The sequence below is a fragment of the Monocercomonoides exilis genome (genome assembly GCF_001643675.1).
Source record: "Monocercomonoides exilis strain PA203 chromosome Unknown scaffold33-1116896, whole genome shotgun sequence".
NCBI classification, from domain to species: Eukaryota; Preaxostyla; order Oxymonadida; family Polymastigidae; genus Monocercomonoides; species Monocercomonoides exilis.
In genome coordinates this window covers 936495-958154 of record NW_027150578.1, presented here as the reverse complement: position 1 = coordinate 958154, position 21660 = coordinate 936495, and the positions used below count along the sequence as shown (strand labels likewise).

The 21660-nt window shown below is 53.2% G+C and overlaps 4 protein-coding genes across 4 annotated transcripts; 1 reads left to right on the top strand and 3 right to left on the bottom strand.

The window, feature by feature from the left end:
- Window positions 1-270: 270 nt before the first annotated feature.
- On the bottom strand, window positions 271-11866 carry MONOS_10815 (uncharacterized protein; the record flags this gene model as incomplete). Its single annotated transcript, XM_067863292.1, has 2 exons — window positions 271-11593; window positions 11691-11866. 2 exons carry the CDS (start codon window positions 11864-11866, stop codon window positions 673-675), a joined length of 11097 nt encoding a protein of 3698 aa, XP_067724486.1. The 3' UTR covers window positions 271-672.
- A 364-nt stretch (window positions 11867-12230) lies between these two features.
- MONOS_18705 (putative Lysine--tRNA ligase) lies at window positions 12231-14144 on the bottom strand (the record flags this gene model as incomplete). The annotated part of the gene is made up of 1 exon (XM_067871749.1): window positions 12231-14144. One exon carries the CDS (start codon window positions 14142-14144, stop codon window positions 12231-12233), a length of 1914 nt encoding a protein of 637 aa, XP_067724485.1.
- Window positions 14145-15505: 1361 nt separating this feature from the next.
- On the top strand, window positions 15506-19881 carry MONOS_10816 (uncharacterized protein; the record flags this gene model as incomplete). Its single annotated transcript, XM_067863293.1, has 9 exons — window positions 15506-15563; window positions 15673-15728; window positions 15868-15964; window positions 16019-16212; window positions 16267-16310; window positions 16403-16562; window positions 16711-16813; window positions 16942-16999; window positions 17110-19881. 9 exons carry the CDS (start codon window positions 15506-15508, stop codon window positions 19598-19600), a joined length of 3261 nt encoding a protein of 1086 aa, XP_067724484.1. The 3' UTR covers window positions 19601-19881.
- MONOS_10817 (uncharacterized protein) lies at window positions 19846-21090 on the bottom strand (the record flags this gene model as incomplete). Its single annotated transcript, XM_067863294.1, has 6 exons — window positions 19846-20143; window positions 20238-20346; window positions 20412-20481; window positions 20591-20718; window positions 20859-20914; window positions 21015-21090. The coding sequence occupies 6 exons, from the start codon at window positions 21088-21090 to the stop codon at window positions 20043-20045; spliced, it is 540 nt and encodes a 179-aa protein (XP_067724483.1). The 3' UTR covers window positions 19846-20042.
- Between the last annotated feature and the right edge of the window lie 570 nt (window positions 21091-21660).

Below are 21660 nucleotides of genomic sequence, written 5' to 3'. Positions count from 1 at the left end.
TGGCCTTTGGTCTTTGGCCATTTGTCTTTGGCCATTTGTCATTGGCCATTGGTCTTTGGCCATTGGCCTTTCAGAGCAAGGAAAAGCCCAATTCCACTTGAAATACACAGGAGAGGGGAAAAAGTGAGAGAGAAAAAAACAACTTTTTTTCTTTTTTCTTTTCTTTTCATTTGCTGTTGCAGTCTCAGCTGCCGAATTTGCTCGCACTTTCAGTTTCATTTTTCTTTTTTTCTTTTTTTCTTTGCAGCAGACAAAAATCAGGCCAAAGCCTGCAAATACACATCAAGCTGTCTTCAACACCAAGCACACCAATACAACACGTGCAAAAACGGAAAAGCGAGAGAAAAACTAAAAAAAATAGAACTGAAAAAAAAAATCACAAATTAGAAAAGAAAACAAAAATAGCTTGGCAAAGTGGCCAACAACACTTTCGGCAATCTTCTGCAGCAGCAGCAACAATGGCCACAAACACAAAAAAACCAAAACACACAAAAATATGAAAAGTTTAGTCAACTAACATCATCAACAACAAGGATAACAATATCAATAATATCAATAATAATAATAATAATAATTTCTGTTATAATTTCGAGAATAATAATAATGATAATAATGGCGAGGCCGAATACAACCCCTTCTTCTCCTGCTCGTCAACTTCCCTTCCCATTCGCCTCACTCTCCAGAATTCCCTTCCTCCTGCACCCCTGCCTCTTCTGGCTCCCCATCCCCATCCCCATCCTCATCTCCATCCACTCCTTCTTCTCTTCTTTTCCCTTCCTTCCACCTCCTCCACAACTTCAGAATTGTCCTCGCTGCCTCTTTCTTCTTCCTCTCTTCTTCTTTTTCCTTTTCCTCTTTTTCTTTTCTTTCTTCTTCCTCCTTTCTCTTCCTTTCCTCTCCCTCTGCCTCTCCCTCTGCCTCTGCTTCCTCTTCTCTCCTCCTCATCTCCTCCAGCTCCTCCAGCTCTTCCCGCTCCCGCTGCGCCCTCTCTTCTGCCTCTGCTGCCCCCTCCTCCCCCATCGCTTCCGCTTCCTCTTCCTCCCTCCTCTTCCGCTCCCGCTCTTCTCTCTCTCGCTTCTCCTGCCGCAGCTCCCGCAGCTCCCTCTTCGCTGCCCACACCTCCTGCCGCTCCTTCCACACACGCACAATCACCTCCCCCGCCTCCCTGCGCCTCGCCGCCTCTGCCGCTGCCTGCTCCTCTTCTGCCCTCCTCCGCTCTGCCGCTGCCTTCTCCCGCGCTGCTGCCTCTTCCTCTCCACGCCGCGCCTCCTCCTCCCTCCTCTTCTCTTCTTCCCTCCTCTTCTCTTCTTCCCGCCGCTGCGCCTGCGCCAGCTCCCGCATCCACATGTTCCGCTCGTTCTCCCGCTCCTCCCGCTTCTTCCTCTCCTCCCTCCTCCCGGCTGACACTCGGTATTCTCCATCATCATCATCATCATCATCATCATCCTTCTCCTCACCCTCTTCCCCATCTGCCCCTTCCCTGTCTGCCTCTCCTTTCCCTCTCTCCGAGCGCCTCCCTCCCATCGCCCATCTCCTCCGAAGCTTCTCTGCCAGCCGCTCCTTCACCCGCGCCTCTTCCCGCTTCACCGCCTCTTTCTCCTCCTCCTCCTGCTGCTGCCCTTTCCGCCGCGTCTCCTCTATCAGCCGCACCAGCTTTTCTCGCTCTTCTCTTTCTCTGTCCCTCTCCTCTTCTCTCTCTTCTTCCCTCCTCTGTTCCCTTCCCTCTTCCCTCACTTGCTCCAATCCCTCTCTCCTTTCTCTTCTTCTTTCTTCGCTTCCACTCTGTGCATCTCTCTGCCCTTCTTCAGCCCCACTTCTTCCTCTTCCACAGTATCTGCCTCCTCCTTCTCTCTCTTCACCCTCTTCGCCCTCTTCTCCCTCTTCCTCATCCTCATCCTCATCCTCATCCTCCTCTTCTTCCTCGTCATCCACAAATGCATGCTCTCCACTCAGCTCCTTCGACCCCGCCTCAAACAGGTTCATCAGCTCCCGCTTGATCTCGTTCAGCGAAGGCCGCTCTCCTTCCTCTGTGCTCAGGCACTGCTCAATCAGCGCATCAAACACAGACAGCCTCAGCGCTGTGCTTTCCCCTCCTCCTCCTTCTCCACCTCCACTTCCTCTTTTTCCTCTTCCCCCTGCCAGAATCTCTTCCATCACCCGCCGCCCATACTCCTGCCCCTTCCCCCGGTACACCTCCTTCCCTGCCCCAAACTCCGACTCCGCCTCCCAGAACGGCCGCCGCCCGCTCATCATCTCCAGCAGCAGCATCCCAACTGTGAACGAAACCGACTTTTCTGTCGCATCTGCCCTGAACCTCACCTTCTCGTTCACCTCCACAACATCTTCTCTTCCCCCTTCCTCTCCGCTCCATCCTCCAAACACCTCCGACCCCAGCTCCCGCACCTCCCGCTCCCCTGCACATTCCACTCCTCTTTCTCCTCCCTCATTCTCCATTCTCCCCCTCTCCATCCTCTCCCTCTCCATCCTCTCCCTCTCCATCCTCGCCCTCCTCTCTGCCTCTGCCCGCGCCCTCTGCTCCCTCTTCCTCCTCCCTTCCCCACAGTCCTCCCGCGTAAACAGCTCCGGCGCCTTGTACCGCAGCGCCCGCTCCTCCGACCGCCGCGCCTCTCCTCGCCGCTTGCTCCCATACCGCTTCACCACCACATCCTCCCCGCTCACCATCACTGCCCACGGGCTCAGGTTCATCAGCAGCATCCCCGACTCCCCGCTCCGCAGGATGTGCTGGCACCCGTTCACCACCCAGAACACAACCTTCGCTGCACAGCGCGCCCGCTCCTCAGCACTGCCCCCGCCAAACCCTCTCCGCAGCTCCTCCCACAGCCCTCCCTCCTCTCCTGCTGCCGGTTCCTCTCCTGCCCCTGACTCCTCCTCCTCCCAGTGCAGCAGCCGCGCCAGCGTCCGCCCTTCATCCACAATCACCCCTCCAAACGGGCTCTCGCACCTGATGCACGGGATCTTCCTCCTCCTCCCCAGCCACACACTTCCCCTCCTCTCCTCCCTCATCCCTGTTCCCATTCCCATTCCACTCTCTCCTCTCCTCCCCTCTCCCTCTCTTTCTTCCCCTCCCTCTTCCCTCACTCCATCCCTTCCTCCATCCCTTCCTTCATCCCTTCCTTCATTCTCATTGCTTTCATTGCTTTCCTCCCCTTCTCTTCCTCCTCCCTCTTGTTCCTCTTGTCCTTCTTGTCCCTCATTTCCCTCATTTCCTTCATTTCCCTCCTGTCCATCATGCCCCTCTCCTCTTTCCTCTCCAGCACTTCCTTCAGCACCTTCAGCACCTTCAGCACCTTCAGCATTTCCACTCTCCGCTTTGCTCTTCCGCGCTGCCTCTGCCATCTCCTTGTCCTGCGCCAGCGCACTCAGCAGCACCCCCACCTCCACATCCTCTTCCCCCACCTCCGCCCCGTCTGCCCCGTACCGCCTCACCCGCTCAAACGCTGCCGACTGCATCTCCCGGTTCTGCCCCAGCACCTTCGACCCTGACTCCACCAGCCGCCGCTCCCGCTCCTTCCCCTGCCTCCACTGCCGCACACAGCACCCCACAATCACCACCACCACCACCACCCCCACTGCACTCATCCCCATAAACAGGATGATCGGCCACCCATACCGCTCATACAGGCTCTGCCTCCTCCCTGCCCCTGCCCCTTTCTCCTTCAGCACAATCGCTGCTGTCGCATAGAACTTTCCGCCTTCCCCTGCCTCCTCCTCTCCTGCCTCCTCCCCTGCCCTCCCTTCTCCCCATTCCCCGCCTCCCCGCTCTTCCACAGCCAGCTCCTCGCTCGAATACACCACCCGCGCCAGCACCTCCTCCTCTGCCCCGCTCTCCTCAATCACCTCCCGCCCGATCCTCCCGTACCCCCGCCGCTCCGTGTTCTGCCCTGTGCTCTCAAACCGGTATGTCCTCACCCGCTCGCCCCCGTCTGCCCCCCGCACAATTATCTGGAAGTACAGCCCGCACTGCACCAGCTCCCGCCCCACAAACTCCAGCCGCGCCTGCCCCCCGCTGCTTGTCCAGCTGACGTTCGTCAGCACCGGCCGGAAGTACACCCCGCCTGCCCCTCCACTCGCCCCCTCCACCACACACCCCTCCTCCATGATCCACCACGACCTGCTCTCCCCCGCCCGCTCCCCGTTCCGGATGCCCCGCACCTCCACCACCCCGCCCCCGCTGCACGCCATGTTCCGCCGCACCGACGGATACCCCTCGATCAGCGGGTTGTTGTCCCCAAACTCCACCCCGTCCACCACCACCACGCCCCCGCGCTGCCCGATCCCGCCCTTCGACGAGTTCACCACACTCGTGTTCCACACCCGGCACTCGCACTCCTCCACAAGCACCAGCTGCGACTCCATCCGGCACAGCCCGCTCCTGCTCCCCGCGCCAAACACCCCGCTCACTGCTGTGCTCCCCACCTCCACCCGCGCCCTCCGCCCTCGAATCGCCTCCGGGTCGCTCTGCCTCTGCCCTTCCCCCCTCACCACACACTCCTCAACCACCAGCACACACCCCCCGCTCCTCCCCATTCCCCCACTCCCATCTGCAAATATCAGCGGACACCCCACCAGCTGCGATGACTCCTCTCCTCCTCCTCCTCCACCAGAACACCACAGCTCGCACTTCACCAGTGCCAGCTGCCCGTCTGTCCCGATGATCGCCGGGTGGCCTGCCCCGCCTCCCCTCAAAACCCTCACCTCAATCCCAACCTCCTCAAACCTCACCTCCCCGTGCGCCATGATCAGCGGCAGCGCCTCGTCCACCCCGTTTGCCCTCCCATTTCCTTCTTCTTCTTCTCCCTCCTCCTCCTCCTCCCCAGCCTTACCAATCTCAATCCCAACCTCTGCCCTGCTCCCCTCGCCCCACCGCTGCACCCCCACATCCTCCAGCACCGCCTGCCCCCGCAGCTCCACCCTCCCCACCACATGCAGCATCTTCCCGGCCTCGTTGTCCAGATGCTCTGCCGCCACCGCCAGCGTCCCGCACGGCGCCTCCTCCGTCCCGCACATCCGCTGCTCTGTCCTGCCCCCCGCCGTCGACGATGCAAACACCTCCCTCCCCCGCCGGAACCGGATCACCTCAAACAGATCCACCCCGTCTCCCGCCCCGCACCCCACCAGCCCGTCGCACCCCCGGATCTCGTACCCGCTCGCCCCCTCAAACTGCTCCCTCGTCAGCGTGAACGCCGAGTAGTGCACCTGCCGCTCCATGTTCAGGCACTCCACAAACACATCCCTTCCCGCCGCCCCCGAGTTCCCCGCAAAGCTCACCCGGTGCAGCCCCAGCCCCAGCTCCTCGTGCCCTGCCCCGCTCCCGATCCGCACATACACCGCCCCGCCCCGCTCATCTGCCCCGCACCACACCATCCCCACATCCTCCACCGAAACCCTGCTCCCCGCCCCAATCTCCACAAAGCATCCGCCCCCGTTCTCTGTTGTATGGCAGCTCTGCACCGTCCCGTTCGCTATCCTGTACCCAGCACCCTGCGCCCCCTCGCTCACCACACTCCCGTTCAGTTCTGTCCGAACATTCGTGAAGTTGCACCCCAGCACCTCAAACATTCCCCACCCTTCGTTCCTCCTTCCCTTCCCTCTCTTCCCCCCTTTCACCCCATTCAACAATTCTTCCACAAATGCTTCCTCTTCCCGAAACACAAACATCTCAACACCAAAGCTCACCCCCGACACTGTGCACCCCACAACCTCCCCCACACCCCCGACTATCTCCAGCAGGCTGAACTGCACTTTCCCTGGCCCTGCCCCCGTGAAGTCGAACTGCGACTCCTCCACCACCACCGACCCTGCTGCTGTGTATGTCCCCACCAGCACCCTCTGCTTGCCCGCAAACTCCCGCGGCACCACAAACCGCACCCGCAAAAACGACAGCACCCCCTCGTTCGTCAGCACCGCCCGCTCTGTGCTCCCAGCCACGCTCCCCGCCAGCGTCACATTCGCCGCCGTGTCTCCGCTCGACTCAATCGCAAACCCTGACACATCGCACCCCCTCGCCACCCCCACCCCCCGCACCACACGCATCGTCCGCCGCCCGCCCTCTGCCGCCGAGTTGGCCACCCCCTGCTCAAACGTCGCACAAGGCGCCCCTGCGCTCCCGCACCCCGGATACCCCCTCCCCTCTGTCTCCGACACATGCACCACCCCATACTGCAGCCCCATCAGATACACCAGCAGGTTCACCACCACCCCTGCGCCTGCCCCGCCCCCCGTTTCATCCCCGCAGAACGCCTCCTCCTCTCCCTTCCACACCTCCCACCCAAACCCCATCTGCTCCTCCTTCACCACATCCTCCAGCCGATCTGCCCGCACATAAATGTTCTTCCCCCACCGCGCCTCGTTCCTGCTGAACCCCATCGCCCCAATCTCCACGCTTGCACTACTCGACCCGCACTCCACATACAAAAACCCGCCCCGCCCGCTGTACTCCGAGCACACACACCCCACCGCTGCTGCTGCTGCGCCACTTGCTCCGCTGTTCAGCTTCAGCGACCCCGCTGCCCCAACATCCACCGCCAGCGCCCCGCCTTCCCCGCTCTCCGGCGCTCCGATGTTCGACACGTTCACCCCCACAAACTCGCACACCATCCCCGCCACCTCCATCGCCGCCTCCTTAAACACGCTCCCCACATACTCAGACCCGATGCTCGTGTTCCTCACCCGCAGCTCCCCGCCTGTTCCCCGCACCAGCTGGAACTCTGCTGCCCCGCCTGCTTCTGCCTCCCCCGCCACACCCTCTCGACTCCTGCACACCACCCGCCCGTCCTCCACCTCCAGCACCCCGCCCACCACCAGAAACAGCACCCTCTGCCCCAGCTCCAGCACCCGCGGATACTCCACCCCCACACACGAAAGCTTCCCTTCCTCTGCGTTCGTGAACACTGCCCCTGCACTGCTGCTCCGCCTCAGCACAGCACTCCCCACCACCAGCCGCGCCTGCACCCCTTCCTCTGCACCCTCAATCACCCGATACCCCAGATACACCTCCCGCCCCACCATCCCTGTCCCGTTCACCCGCAGCCTCGGCAGCTCCTCCAACGCATCCCACGCCCTCACCCGCCGCCACCCGTAGTCAAACGTCCGGCACGCCTGCGCCCTGCCCCCGCACCCTGCCGTGTCTGCCCCTGTCTCCCCCGACACCACCACCTCGTGCGTCTGGCTCCTCAGCACTGTGTCCAGCAGCGTCGCCAGCAGCCTCTCGTCCCCAAACTCCACCCCGTAGAACGTGCTGCTCCCTCCCACCGAGAACAGGAAGATGTCGCACTCAAACCCCCGCACCACATCCGCGTCTGCCATCTCCCCGCAGCTCACCCGCACAAAGCACTCGCTCAGTGTGCTCGCCAGCGGAGTGAACGTCGGGTGCACAAACAGGAACTCTGCCCCTGCCCCGCACTCCACATACGCCAGCCGCCCAGCTCCCCGCTCCCCAATCTCTGAGCACTCCACCACCGTCCCGTTCAGCACAAACCGGTGCTCCCCCGCCACCCCCACCAGCATCGCCCCGCCTTTCGCTGAGCTCGCCGACAGACACTCCCGCACCACACCCCCCACCACCTCCACTCCCATCATGCACCCCTCCTCAAAGCTCACCAGGCACGGCACCCCTGCCCCTCCCTTCACCTCCTCCGCCTCGCACTCCTCCAGCCGCAGCCCCTCCTGCACCACCCCGCGCCCTGTCTCCGTCGTGTTCTTCCGCACCCGCCACACGCTCCCCTCCCCAACAGCCAGCCCTTCCACCCGCGTCTCCACAAACACCCCGCCCCCAATCGACGTCTCCAGCTCAAACACACTCCCCACATACCTCGTCACCCCGCTCCCCCGCACCACACACCGCTCCATCCCAAACAGCCCCCGCACCCCTCGCCCCAGCACATACCCGATCTCCCCCGCCCCGCCATGCGCCTCAAACACACAGTCTCTGAACTCTGCCCGCTCCCCATGCGTCTCAATCAGCGCCCCGTCTGGTGGCTCCACCTCCGAATACAGCACAAACCGGATCTCCCTCACCCCCAGCACACCCCCGTTCCCGATCCCCTGCACCTCTCCCCCTGCCCCGCCCAGCACCGCAAACGACACCACCGCAGGCTCTGCGCCCCCCTCTTCCTCACCCACCCACCGCTCCACCTCCATCCCGCTCAGATCCCCAACGCCCCCCATCACACACTCCCCCTTCACCACCAGTCGCTTCTCCACGCTCCCCTCCGCAAACCGCCCACACGCCACTGCCAGCCGCTCGCACGGCACCTCCTCTGTCCCGCACTCCACTGCCGAGTCGAACCCGCACTTCGGCTGTTGCCCTCCTCCTCCACCACCAGCCAGCGCATAGTGCACATACACCACCCCTTCATGCTTCACCCCCGTCAGCAGCCACACCAGGTCCACATCCTCACACTCTGCATCTGTCCCGCACAGCGAGTTTCTCGTGTCTGCAATCCCCCGCCGGAACGCAAACGCCTCTTCCGTCACCACGTTCCGCAGCACCGGGCACACCACAAACACATCCCGCCCATGCGTCGCCTCGTTCCCCACAAACTGCAGCTCCCGCAGCACAAACCCCCCGCTCTCGCTCACCCGCACATGCACCCCGCCGCCTCGCCCCTCCGCTGCCCCCGACCCTGCTGCCCCTGCTGCTGCCCGGCACGACGACAGCGTGCACCGCCACAGCTCAGCCGCCTCCGTCGCCCCCTCCGACCACACCCCCACCCCGCCCCCAGCCATCGACCCCGCTGCACTGCACAGCGCAAATGTGCAGTCCGCACACACCACCCCGAACGCACCGCCCTCCCCGTCCAGCACACAGCCCCCGCTCCCCCCGCCCCGGCTGATGTTCACAAAAGAGCACGACTCCAGCCGCACCCCCTGCGCTCCTCCCGCCCCCACAGACACCACCGCCCCCGACACCAGCGCTGCATCCCGCACAGCCACCCCCACCAGCACCAGCTTCCCTGCCCCGCTCACCCCAAACACCACACCCCCACCCCCTGCCCCCACCACCTCCACCTTCCGCACCTCCGCGCTCCCGCTCCCCTCCACCCCCACCACCCCCGTCTCCCGCTCTGCCCCTGCCTGCTCAACCCCTACCCCGCTCACACGCACCCTCCCTCCTCCCACACGCACCACCCACGCTCCCTCCCTCATCACCCGCGTCCACATCCGCGTCACCGCTGCCCCTGCCCCGCTCACATCCACCGCCTTCTCCCCAAAATCCACCCCTTCCCACTCCTTCTTCTCATCCACAGACACAATCACCATTTCTCTCGCTCCCACCTCTTCCTCTTCATTCCTCATTCTGCCTCTGCCTCTTCCTCTGCCTCTGCCACCCCCGCCTTCTCCCCCGCTCTCCTCATCCACACACCCCTCGCTCCCTTCCTCTCCACCCCAGCAGTACAGCTGCCCCCGCGCCTTCCCCATCGTCTCGCACCCGTGCTCCTCGTCCCACCCGCAAAACCCCACCTCGTCGCTCCCGCTCCTGCTCACATACACCCTGTCCATCGTCGTCCGCATCCACTCCAGCCCAACATCCCTCTCCTCTCCTCCCCCTTCTCCCCTCGTGTCCAACAGGTGCCGAGCAAACACCCGCCGACCCCATGCGCTCCTCCTCCCCTCTCCAGATTGCTGCGCCTTTCTCATCGGACACCCACTGACTGAAGGAGGCGATGTCGATGAGTTCTGTGAAATGCTTGATTTCGCCATCGATGATGATGATGATGGCAAAGAAGAAATAGAAGAAATAGAAGAAGATGATGATGAGTCGAATGAGTGAAGTGTTTCGTGAAGTGTGCTTTGTGAAATGGTGTTATCAGAGGATTTCTGCTCATCTTTTGTTGTTGTTGTTGCTGCTGCTGATGATGATGATACTGCCTCAATCACAGTTGCCTCCTCTTTCGTTGCAGAGAAGCACCCCACAAACGCGTGTCTGTCTGTTAGCGACACAATGTCCAGATACACATCCAGCCCCAGCCTCTCCTCCACTGCGGCTGCCCGGCACTTGTTGTCTGAGAACAGCGAGTGCCCCACAATCGCCTCTCCATACTCGTTCCCTTGTCTTCCTCTCTTTTCCCCGTTTTGGGAGTTTGCCTGTGCCTCTGCTCCACCCCCATCCACAGGCGTCTGCACACAAACATGCATCCCCCCGCCCTCCGACTGCGCCCAGCACCCCATCAACCAGCACTCCCGCACCACCACCCACACCTCCTCCCCACACACCCCGCCTCCCTTCGCCTCCTCCACCCCGCACCCCTCAAACTCGCACCCCTCAATCTCCACCACCACCACTGCCTCTCCCGCCCCTTTCTCCCTGTCTGCCAGCGCCACCCCGCCTCCTCCCCTCAGCCCTCTGCACCCGCTGAACCGGCACCTCCTCACCTCGCACCCGCTCACACACTCCACCGACACTCCTCCCCCGCTCCCAGCTGACGAGCTGCAGTTCACAAACACACTCCCGCTCAGCTTGCACTGCAGCCAACTCTCTCCTCCTCCCTCGTTCCTCCCTCTGCCCCAGCCCTGCCGCCTGCCCCGCAGCAGAATCGCCCCGCCGTTCAGCAGCGCCCGCGCCCCGTAGAACCCGCACTCCTCCACCTCCACCGTGAGCGGCGCCTGCGTGTTCGCTGCGTAGATCGCTCCCCCCTCAATCGCCTCTCCCAGCTCCCGCCACTCGCACCCCACAAACCGGCACCGCGGATAGTGCGTGCTGATGTCCTTCCGCCTGCCCCACCCGACATGGCTCTCGTAGCACCCTGCCTTCCGCCAGCACCCCGTGTGTGTCGTGTTCCCCTCCTCCACCGAGTCTCCCAAGGCCATCGACCCCACAATCCCCCCATACAGCTCGTCCTCAACCCTCCGAAACACACAGCTCCCCACAACACTCCTCCCAAACACCCCTCCCCCAACCCCCTTCGCCCCTGCCTCTCTGCTGATGTTCACAAACTCGCACCCCCACCCCCACACCTCCTCCCCCTGCAGCAGCGGCCCTGCCACCACTCCAAACGAGCAAAGCCTCGTTTCTGAAATCTTCACACTCACCCCGCCTGCTGCACCTAACCCTGTTCCAACCCCTTCAACCACCTCCACCAGAGGCGCCACATGCATCCCCTTCCAGCGCCCACCAATCGTCACATTCCCAAACTCAACCACCCCGCCTCTGCTCTCAAAAGCACTCCTTTTCTCAACATCGCGCCCCTCCACCATGCACCCCCACGCCTCCAGCACACCCTCCTCCACACAAAACATCTTGCTTGCCTCCCGCACCCGAGCAAGCTGCACCCCCACCACCCTCGCCGTGCTGTTCCGCAAAAAAGCGCTCATCATTATTTCTGTCCCTTCCGCCACACGAAGGTCGCTTCCTGGCTCTTTTCCAGAGATTGCGTGTCCATGCAAAGGCGTCTCCGTTCCTCTGCTTTTGCGTGCCCGTTCTTCTCTCGGAGCCTCAGAATCAAACGATTTGACAAAATTGCTTTTCCCTGGCCCCGTGCCCCTTTTCCACGCGTCAGCACCAGAACCCTGCGCAATGCAGAGCACTGCCATTGCTATCGCTACAACATGCCGAATCGCCATCGGCTGCCAGCTCGCAGAAAAATTAAACAAGGTTTGGCAATAAAAAAATAATGCTTTGTGTTTTGAAAACAACATTGGGCAGGCTCGATCATTGATGGAAAGCAAACTGCTTTGCGGGGCAGCAGAAGATTGCGGATGACTGAATGTCTTTCTGCTCTTTCTGCTCTTCCTGTCCTGCTGCTTTTTTTGTTGGCTGTGCAATGAACCAAGCGCTGCAGCCAGTGGCGCTGGCGAAACTCTGCTGTTTCGTGTTTTCTGTGCTGTGGACTGCAGCACATTTCATACCCGGATTATTTCCTGATGAATTCACTTCAATTCTATTTTTCGTTGCCTTTGCGTGGAAACACGGAGGAAAATCACGAAACAATGAAGTCCAAAAGCGAATCGCAAACAAACGAGCTTTCTGCCCTTTTTCTTTTTCAAAACTTTTTTTTTCTCCTGGCACAAAAAAGACACAAACAAGCAAATGAAAGCTGACAGAAAAACATATTCTCAAAATAATCTTTGTCTTTGATGTGCTGAAATGACTAAAAACAATCAGATGACCGCTTGCCTTTCCTTTCCTCTCCGCTCCAGCTCTTCCGATTCTTCTGGCTCTTCAGGCCCTTCTCCAAGGGCATTGCGCATTGTTGTTCAGTTCAGGGTGTTCACGAGGAGGTTGAGGGTGCAGAGGGTGCAGGAGAGGTTGAGGAGGAAGAGGAAGACGAGGATGAAGATGAAGACGAGGATGAAGGGGTGGTTGAGGACGAGGCTGTCTGTGCGCCCTCCGCAGCCAGCAGCTGCGTGGGGTTGACAATCTCGGGGCGCAGCGTGGGGAACAGGATCACATCCTGGATGGTCGGCGCCTGCGTCAGCATGATCACCGCACGGTCGATCCCGAACCCCCACCCGGCTGTGGGCGGCAGCCCGTACTCCAGCGAGCGGCAGAAGTACTCGTCGATCAGCGTCGCCTCCTCGTCTCCCTGCGCCTTCGCTGCCGCCTGCGCGTCAAACCGCTTCCGCTGCACCACCGGGTCGTTCAGCTCCGTGTACGCGTTCGCCAGCTCCGTGTGGTTCACAAACAGCTCAAACCGCTCGGTCCACTGCGGGTTCGCCCGGTGGTACTTCGCCAGCGGAGACATGATCGCCGGCTGGTCGCACAGGAACGTCGGGTTCTTGAACGACGGCTCCAGATACTTCTCTGTCATCTTGTCCAGCAGCCGCGCCGTCGTGAACGGCGGCGTGCACGGCACCTCCCGCTCCTTCGCCAGCTTCCGCAGGAACTCGTTCGTCTCCGGCGTCGACAGGTCTGCCGGGAACTCCACCCCCATCTCCTTCGCCAGCTCCGCCATGAACGACACCCGCCGGAACGGCCGCGCAAACGACACCTCCACCAGCTTCTCCGGGTCCTCCTTGTCCCGCAGCACCACCGTCTCCCGCCCGCCGTTCAGCATCTTCACCATCCCGTTCAGCATCTCCTCCGTCAGCTCCATCAGGTCGTTGTAGTCCAGGAACGCCGCATAGAACTCGCACGACGTGAACTCCGGGTTGTGCGTCTGGTCCATCCCCTCGTTCCGGAACAGCCGCCCGATCTCGTACACCCGGTTCATGCCCCCCACAATCAGCCGCTTCAGATACAGCTCCGGCGCCACACGCATGTACATGTCGATGTCCAGCGTGTTGTGGTGCGTCACAAACGGCTTCGCCGTCGCCCCGCCCGCTATCGTGTTCAGGATCGGCGTCTCCACCTCCAGGAACCCCCGCTCGTTCAGGTACTGCCGCATGTACGTGATGATCCTCGACCGCGTCTTGAACCGCGCCAGGCTCTCCGGGTTGAACATCAGGTCCAGCTCCCGCATCCGGTGCCGCAGCTCCTGGTCCTTCACCACACGCGGCATCATGTGCAGGCACGGCGACAGCAGCACCACCTTGCTCGGGAACAGGCTCAGCTCCCCGCGCTTCGTCTTCCCCGGGTGCCCAACCGCCCCGACCCAGTCCCCGCGCCGCAGCTTGTCGTGCACCGCCGCAAACTCCTCTGCGCTCTCCGCTGCCCGCAGGTCGCACATCAGCTGGATCTTCTGCCCGTCGTTGTGGATGTCGTAGAACACCAGCTTCGCGCTCTGCCGCCGCAGCAGCATGATCCGCCCTGCCACCGACACCGTGTCTGCCTCCACGCGCGCCCCTGCCTCCAGCGCCCCGTACTTCTCTATGAACTCCCCGATGCTCAGCGTCACCCCAAACTTGTGCGGGTAGTTCGGGTTCCGCTCGTCCTTCGACTCTCCATATATCACTTTCTTCCGGTTCTCGAAGTAGAACCGCGGGTCCACATTCTCCTCCTCGTCTGCGTGGCTCCCTTTCCCCTCCCCCGCGCTCCCCTTCCCCTCTGCTTCGCGCTTTGCTGCCGCCTCCCGCTTCGCCGCCTCTTTCTCCTCCTTCTTCTTCTGCGCCGCCTCCAGCTTCGCCAGACGCTTCTGCGCATTCTTCGACAGCGGTGCCCCGGGCGCGCCGCTTGCCCCTTCTCCGGCCTCTGCGCCCTCAGGCTTCTTTTCTTCTGCTAGCTCGGCTTTTGCGTTTTGTTCCATTTCTGATCAACCCACTTGTCGATGCCCTGCGCCCATAAGATACAATGATTGAGATAAAAAATGTTGTGATGTCTTGAACAGAATGTTATCAGCGATGACACGTGCGCCAGACAGCTACATGATTTATTTATGAACGGTTGGCGAAAATTTGTTGATGAGTTATTGAACAATGATTCAACATTTGTTTGTGAATTGAGAACAAGAAATCTTGTGATTTCCCAAAAGCATTTGTGCCTGTTATGGATGCGAATATTTTACTCCTTTTGCGTGCATGGGATTTTGTACAGGCATTGAACTGACCAGATTTTGCTGATGGAGCTGGGCAAGCCTTTTTTTGTCTTTTCGTTTGTGCTGTGGGAGTCCAAGGCGAGAAGGTCGGAGCAAAGAAGATTGTTGTTGACTTCTATTTTCTCTGTGGGGAAAAGGGGATGTTAATATTACCCTGGACAGCGATGGACAAATGGACTCGGAGCACCAATTGCTCAAAATTCCAACAAGCAGAGTCTGTTTTGAAGGCAGAAGCATTGCATTTGTGTGCGTCTGCTTTCTTTGCTTATTAAGCGTGTGTGCCTTCATTATTTTGAGCAGGGTGCAGCGAAATTCGAAAAGGGTGTTGAAGATGAGGTTGAATAAAGACCAAGAGGGAAGGAGAAGATGGCTTTGTTTGTCTTGGTGATAGAACCGTTCGACATTCCCATGGGGATTGCAATTGTTATGGCAAATGAACAGATGCTGGATGTAGAGCTGCGAGATCCTCTTTGGTTGCAGATGCATTTCTGGGAGGAAGCGCAGAAAAAAGAAAGGAGTTTGCTTGTTGGAGATTTCTTCTCTCCAGCTCTTTTGCTTCATTTCGCCTTCAAGCAATGCGAAAAGATATGGTCTGGTTCTCAATGGGCTTGATGACTCGTGTAGTTTTTTTATCTTTTTTGTCAATTCTTCCATTTCGTCTTTTTTCCAGAACATAAAGAGCCATTCCACTTCAAATCAGTCTTTTCGAACAGGGAAGATATTGATTCGGTTTTTGGGGATATGTTGCATTTTTATCATTTCAAAACAATGAATGAAAGAATTTCTAAAGTTGCAATTAATCAATTTTAAATCGTATTTTTTCAATACAGGGAAAATAAGTGACGCAAGTCTGAAAAAGTTTATCATTTCATACCATGAAATTTTTATTTATTAAAATGAATTTTTTCAATTTATTTGTTTTCGATGAGATATTTTTTTAAGCAAAACATTTTCCGCAAAGAAAATCTTTGAAAAAATAGCGTGATTTTATAAATAAAAATTTATGAGACATTAATTAGTTTGTAATGGATTAACAAAAAAATTTTTGAAGAGTATAATAATTTTTTAATCAAATGATTTTCTTTGATCGGTCTGAAAGAGCAGAACAAAGGTTTAAAGAGCGTCAACAAGGTAATTAAATCTTCACTTTTATTTTTGTACACCTGTTCTTTCTTTCTTTATTTTTTTTAACGATTTATTCCGACAATATAAATGTGAAAAAACGAATGAAAACTTGAAGATTACGAAAGAGAACGTTCACAAAAAAAACGATATCAAGATAATGAATCTCTTCGAGTAAAATCACGGGCAAAACACCTTCGTCGTATAAGAGTCGATGCGCAGTTTTCAAATAAAACAGAAAAAATTCAATTATTTCTCCAATTAGTTCGTTCAAAATTTTATATTTTTGTAAATAACAAATTTTATTCACCAGGCAGACAAATTGCCGAATGATGTTCAAAATTTATTATCACCTGATCCAGAACTCCAGTATCAAAGCTGTAAGTCAATTTCACAGCTACTTGGGATAAGTATGCATTTCATTGATTTATTTGATTTTTTTTAAACAAAGCTATTTTCCAAAGGTCGTGAATCTGCAATTCTTTTGTCAAACCTCAATGCTATTCGGTCGATTGTTCATCTTCTTGCAAATGAGAATTTTCCTCCAATCCAATTAGAAGCTTGCAATATTTTGGTGGGAATAACTGCTAATTCACAAAGTGATGTGGATGAAATTATTAAAGCTGGGGGAGTCGTGAATTTGATGAATCTTCTTTTTGTATGCTAATGTTCTAATTTTTTGTGAGAATAAAAAAGTGACAAATTTTATCAGTCGAAGCATGACGTGATTGTTGAATCTGCCGTTCTTGCGATAGGGTATTTTGCATTTGTCTGCTTTCAAAAAGAAATTAATTATTATATCAACTATTTTTGATAATTTTTTCTTTCTTTCTTTCTTCTTTTTAAAGAAATATGTGTGCATGCAGCCAGAATGCGCTTAATTCCTTTCTTTCAATGAAAATTACTTCTCAAATTGTGTATTTCTTCAAATCGCAATCTGAAAATGTGATTCGGAACACTCTTTTTGCATGCTGCCAGCTTTGCCAAAGGGATGTGAAATATGAAAGAGTATGTTAAAAGACTGTTTTACAAAAGCGAAACGAGATATTTTGATTTATTTTCTTTCTACTACATTTTATCTTTGCTAATTAATGTAATTTTCCCCATTTTTCTCAAAAAAATTGTTTATCTTTTATTGCATTTGTACTTTGTTCAGGTGGAGCCAATATTAAAACCTATGTCGATGGGATTGTATTATGCAGACGTCAAAATATTGAACCTCGTTCTTTGCGCCTTTCAGAGGCTAACATGCGATGCCGGTTTGCAGAAATTGTATTCGTAACAAGTTTATTGCTTATTGTTATTTTGAAAATAATCTCAATTTAAATTGCAAAATGCATAAAATGAAATCAATTTCTCTAATTTCTTATCATATTGGCTGAAAAAGAGATGTTGGTTGATATATTGCATTTGCAAATATTGAAGCAATTGTTCAAACTTCTTCAGTATGCTTCAATTTTGATGAATACAGTCTCTCTTTAATTACACCTATTTTTGACTTATAATTTTCTCTCGAAATCCTTCACAATTTAAATTTCTTAATGTTTTTTAAAAGCCATCCGACATTATATGTTGTGGCACCAACACTCAAGATCCTCTGCAACTTCAGTCGTGGCTCCTTCAACGTCACCACTCCAATGCTCCGCTGCGGGCTGATCCGAACACTCAGCCAAATGCTGTGCATCCTCACGATGGGAAGGCAGCGCTTTGAAGAGGCACTCGACTCGCCGCAGCCACAAGACCAGTTCAAACAGCCGCTGTTCTTAACACCCGGCTTTTCTGCTTCTCTGGTAACATCTTCAGCCTCAAGGGAAACAAATGGAACAATGGACGAAAATGACACAAAATCTGGTTTTTCCCCAGAGTCGCCTGATCAAGCTGAACCAACAATAAAAGTTGGAACAGTCCAACTGGCTGCACAATCAGGGCAGCAGACTCAAATGGGATTGAGTGGATCAGCAATGGATTCTTCACCAGGCACTTTTAATGCTTCGGTCATTCCCTCCTTTTCCGCTCCGTTGTTCAACTCCTCAGCCTCTCAACATTCCTCGTCGCCATTTGTCAATCAACAGAGCAGCGAACAAACAGCAAAGCAGACTGCTGATTTGACACTTGTGGAGAATACACAAGATGACTTTCCAGCGCTACCCTCACCACCGATGCCTTATGCAGAATTGTTCATTCCCAAAATACCTTCTGCAGGCAAATCTTCTTCAAAGACGGATTCCATGAATCCCTTTTCCAATTACAGTGCAGCATCTATTCAGCCATTCCCATCAGCCTCCTCTCTTGCTCCTCCTTCTTCTGCATCTCCAACTCCTTCTGAGTTGTCGTCGATGTTTGTTCCTTCTTCCCAGCTGCGATCGATGCCTGCTGGTGCCATGATCATCTTTGAAACGTCTCTCCAGCTGCAAAAGGACATCTGCTGGCTGCTTTCAAACATCGCTGCAGGAACACGGAGAGAACAGAATGCAGTCATCCGCTCTGGTCTGATTCCGCTGTTTGTGCTGATTATGCGAGGCAGACAGTTCGAAGACCTGGCAATCGACGGAACAGAAAGCAGAGACGAGAACGAGGCATCAAATTATGCGAGGCTTGCAAAGGAGTATAGAAGACATAATGAAAATGATTATAGCTTCGAAATGAGTGACAGCGAAAGTGATAGCAGTGATAGCAGCGAAGAGGATGGAGAATCAAAAAGCGATGCATCTGCTTCAAGGAAAGGGGACGGGACAGAATTGATGGACTTGCTTTTCCAGCAGGAGCAAATAAAGCAGCAGCAACAGACAGAACAGAGGCCACTGTATAATCTTCTTCTCTCTTCTTACAGTAATCCGAAATCAAAAACGCGAAAGCATAAAAAGGACTCTCAATCACTGCAAACGCAAATGGAAGGAGCGTTTTTGATAGCAAAGAAGGAGGCATGTTATGTTCTGTGCAACATGATCTCCATGAACTTCTGGATTATCGACAATGTGCTGCGCGGCGGATGGGACGAGGTGGATATTGTCGAGGCAGAGTATCAGAGCAAAAGTGTGCTGATGAAGTTGGAGTTTGAGGAGAATTTGGTCAGAGAAAATGAGCAGGCAATGGAAATGGACATCGACGAAGATAATGATATGCTCTTGAATCAAAGCAATGGAGCAGATGGAAGAGGAGGAGGAGGAGGAAGAGTTGAAGATGGAGCGGGTATTGGATTCGGTGCAAGCAGCATGATTCACAACGAAGAAAGGGCACTAGGAATGCGAGAAGATGGGATTGATCTGTCAGATTCTGGTGATTCACTCAACATCGTTTCAACACCCAAATCTCTTTTTGTGCGTAATGCGATGAGCACCAAAGGGCCAAAGAAAGCTGTCGAGACATGGTCGCTCATTCCGCCAACAACCTCCTCTTTTGGGAAGCGTGCAGATGAGCCCTTCTTTGCAATGTCTCAGTCACTCTCTGCATTTGAGGAAGAAAATGGGCGCAACATGTTAATAGGCTTTGGAGAGATGCTGGAGCTGTGTGTGAAGACGAATGAGCTGAACTTGATGAGGCAGCTGCTTGATGCATTGCTGTCCGTCTTCAATTACAACCTGTTTCTGCATGGCAAAGGAGACTACTGCCATCTGAAGAAGCGGGAGATGGACAGAGCACGTGCCTTCTTGCACCAGCACGACATGGCAGGCGAAGGATATCCACGTGCAAACACGATGTCCTTGTTCAGCACAGGCGCTGAGACAGACCCAGACTTCGTTCTGCTTCCCATCTCGCTGTGGATTCAGGAGTCGAGCATTGCCTCACAGCTGGCATTGATGCTGGAGCACCCTGACGAGCAGGTGAGGCGCATGACTGAGAACATGATAAAAAGGCTGAGATCTTCGTTTGTGGCTGAAAACAAGGAGATGCTGTCGCTGGAGGCACTGCTGTGTATCACTCCCAACGATATCAGAAAAGCCTGCCAGATGAGCCGGAGAAGGATGGATGAGAGGGTGATGGAAGGAATGCATTCTGATGAGCGGGATGATGAGAGTGACGAGGAAACCGAAGATTACGAAGGTTGAACAATATTTAAAAATTGATTAAAAAATTTGAAAGCGCCATGCTTGACTACTGGTCGGTGCATTGATTGTGCTGGCTCTTAAAATGGAAGTATTTTTGGACCTTGGAAAAGAATGAGTAATTTGCCTTCTTATTCTGATATTAAAGATTCAATGATTTTTGATGAAGAAAATCATGGAACATTTACTCAAACTTGATGCACTTTGACAGACTAATTTTTTTACGATTAATATGCATCAGGGGGCTATTTTTCATTCATTTTTTGACAATTGAAACAAGACAAAGAAAACTTAATTTTGAAAATATTACAAATGGGAGATGTGAGGGGAGTAAGCATATGAAAAGAAAAATTAAAAGAGAATTAAAAAAATTAAAAGCAAAATTTCTGAGGTGGTTGAAGTGAAATTGATAAACATGAACTGAAATATCAGCTAAAGTGAAACTTCATGAGCCATCCACCATAGCATCAACAAAACTTCCGTAATCAATCTCATTTGGAAGCTTCTTAACGTTTTCCGGAATCATAACTCTTATCAATTTTTCCACTGAAAATTGATTTTGTTTCAAATAAATCAATTGTAAATTAAATGATTAATAAATACCAAATTAGATGCGGATAAATAAAATTAGAAAAAATACCTTGCTCTGGAGAATCTTTTAAATCAGAAAATTGTGAAAGAGCATCGATGAGATGAGCAGTCTTTATAACGCCTTTTGGTGTTCCTTTTGCAAAGAAAGCAAAGGCTTGCTATTTTCAAAATGTGAATGAAATTGAGAATTATTGCAGAAAGCATCGCAAAAAAGCGATCAAGCCTTTAGTTTTTTTGCGTCAAAATCAAGCTTTTTCTGAAATCCAGCAATAAATTCATATGGATCAATATCACTGCAAATAAAAAATTGACGATAAGTTATATCATCATATAAAATTCACGCATATAATGTACAAGTTAATTTGGGCTCATGCGAAATTTACACAATTATTTAAGTCAAACCCATTTCCATCTTTATCAACGCTATCAACAATTGCTTTCACCTCTTCTGGATCATCTCCAAAACCAACTTTCTCCAGTAAAGTTATCAATTCTTCATGATCAATAGATCCGCTGTGGTCAAGGTCGACCTAAGATGTTTACAGAAACGCAAAAATTAAAAATATTGATTTATTTAAATAAAGTGCCAAAAAAATGGAAAATAAGTTAGCGGAATCAAAGAAAACAAAGAAAATGAAATTTAACTATTTCCATTCATAAAGATGCACACCAAATTAAAAAGCTCAAGAAGTTCTTGGTCTGAAAGTTCTTCTCGTTGCATTGAATCTTAACTGTAAAGGGTTTAGAACCATATTAAAACATTTCGAAATGAAGAAAAAGTTCAGCTGCGTGATGGCTTGGATTTTGATCGTATACGGTATCATACCGTTGATAGCCACTATTCTTGTTGCTGTTGGAGCAGATGGAACAGGACTTGCAAAGCCTTCAAATTCTTTTAGCATGGTAATTAATGATGCTGGACTCTACTCATTCTTCATCTGCATTGTCTCGGCAATCGTCATATTTTTGATAATGTTTGACTTATTTTTAACGAGTACCTTTCATTTTTTTTTTTCTTTTTTAATTGTTAGACAAAGCATTCCCATTTAAGATTGGGGTGAAAAATAATTGGATTGGAGAATCATATTACGAACCAATGTCATATTGCTTTCATTATTCTTATAAGTTATTTTCCTCCTTTCTTCACATCATATTAAAAGCTATTTGGATTTTCAAGTTTTGTTTTCTTTTGTTATTGTCATCCTTATGCTTTTTGTGTTATTTGTTTGTTGTACAATATTTATTTTATTGTTTTCTACTTTAAAGAAATTGTGTGGAGCTTATTTGCTTTTAATAAAAAAAAATTATGAAACTTTATTAGTGATTTTCTTTGATATTTGAAACTGAATCTCGCACCAAGCGTTAATGAAGTGAAGAATATTGTTTGCATGCTCCTTCAGTGAGTATTGTTTAATTTTGGTTTTTGTTTTTCAATCTTCCGAAATGAAGAAAATTGAAAACAACTTTTGTTA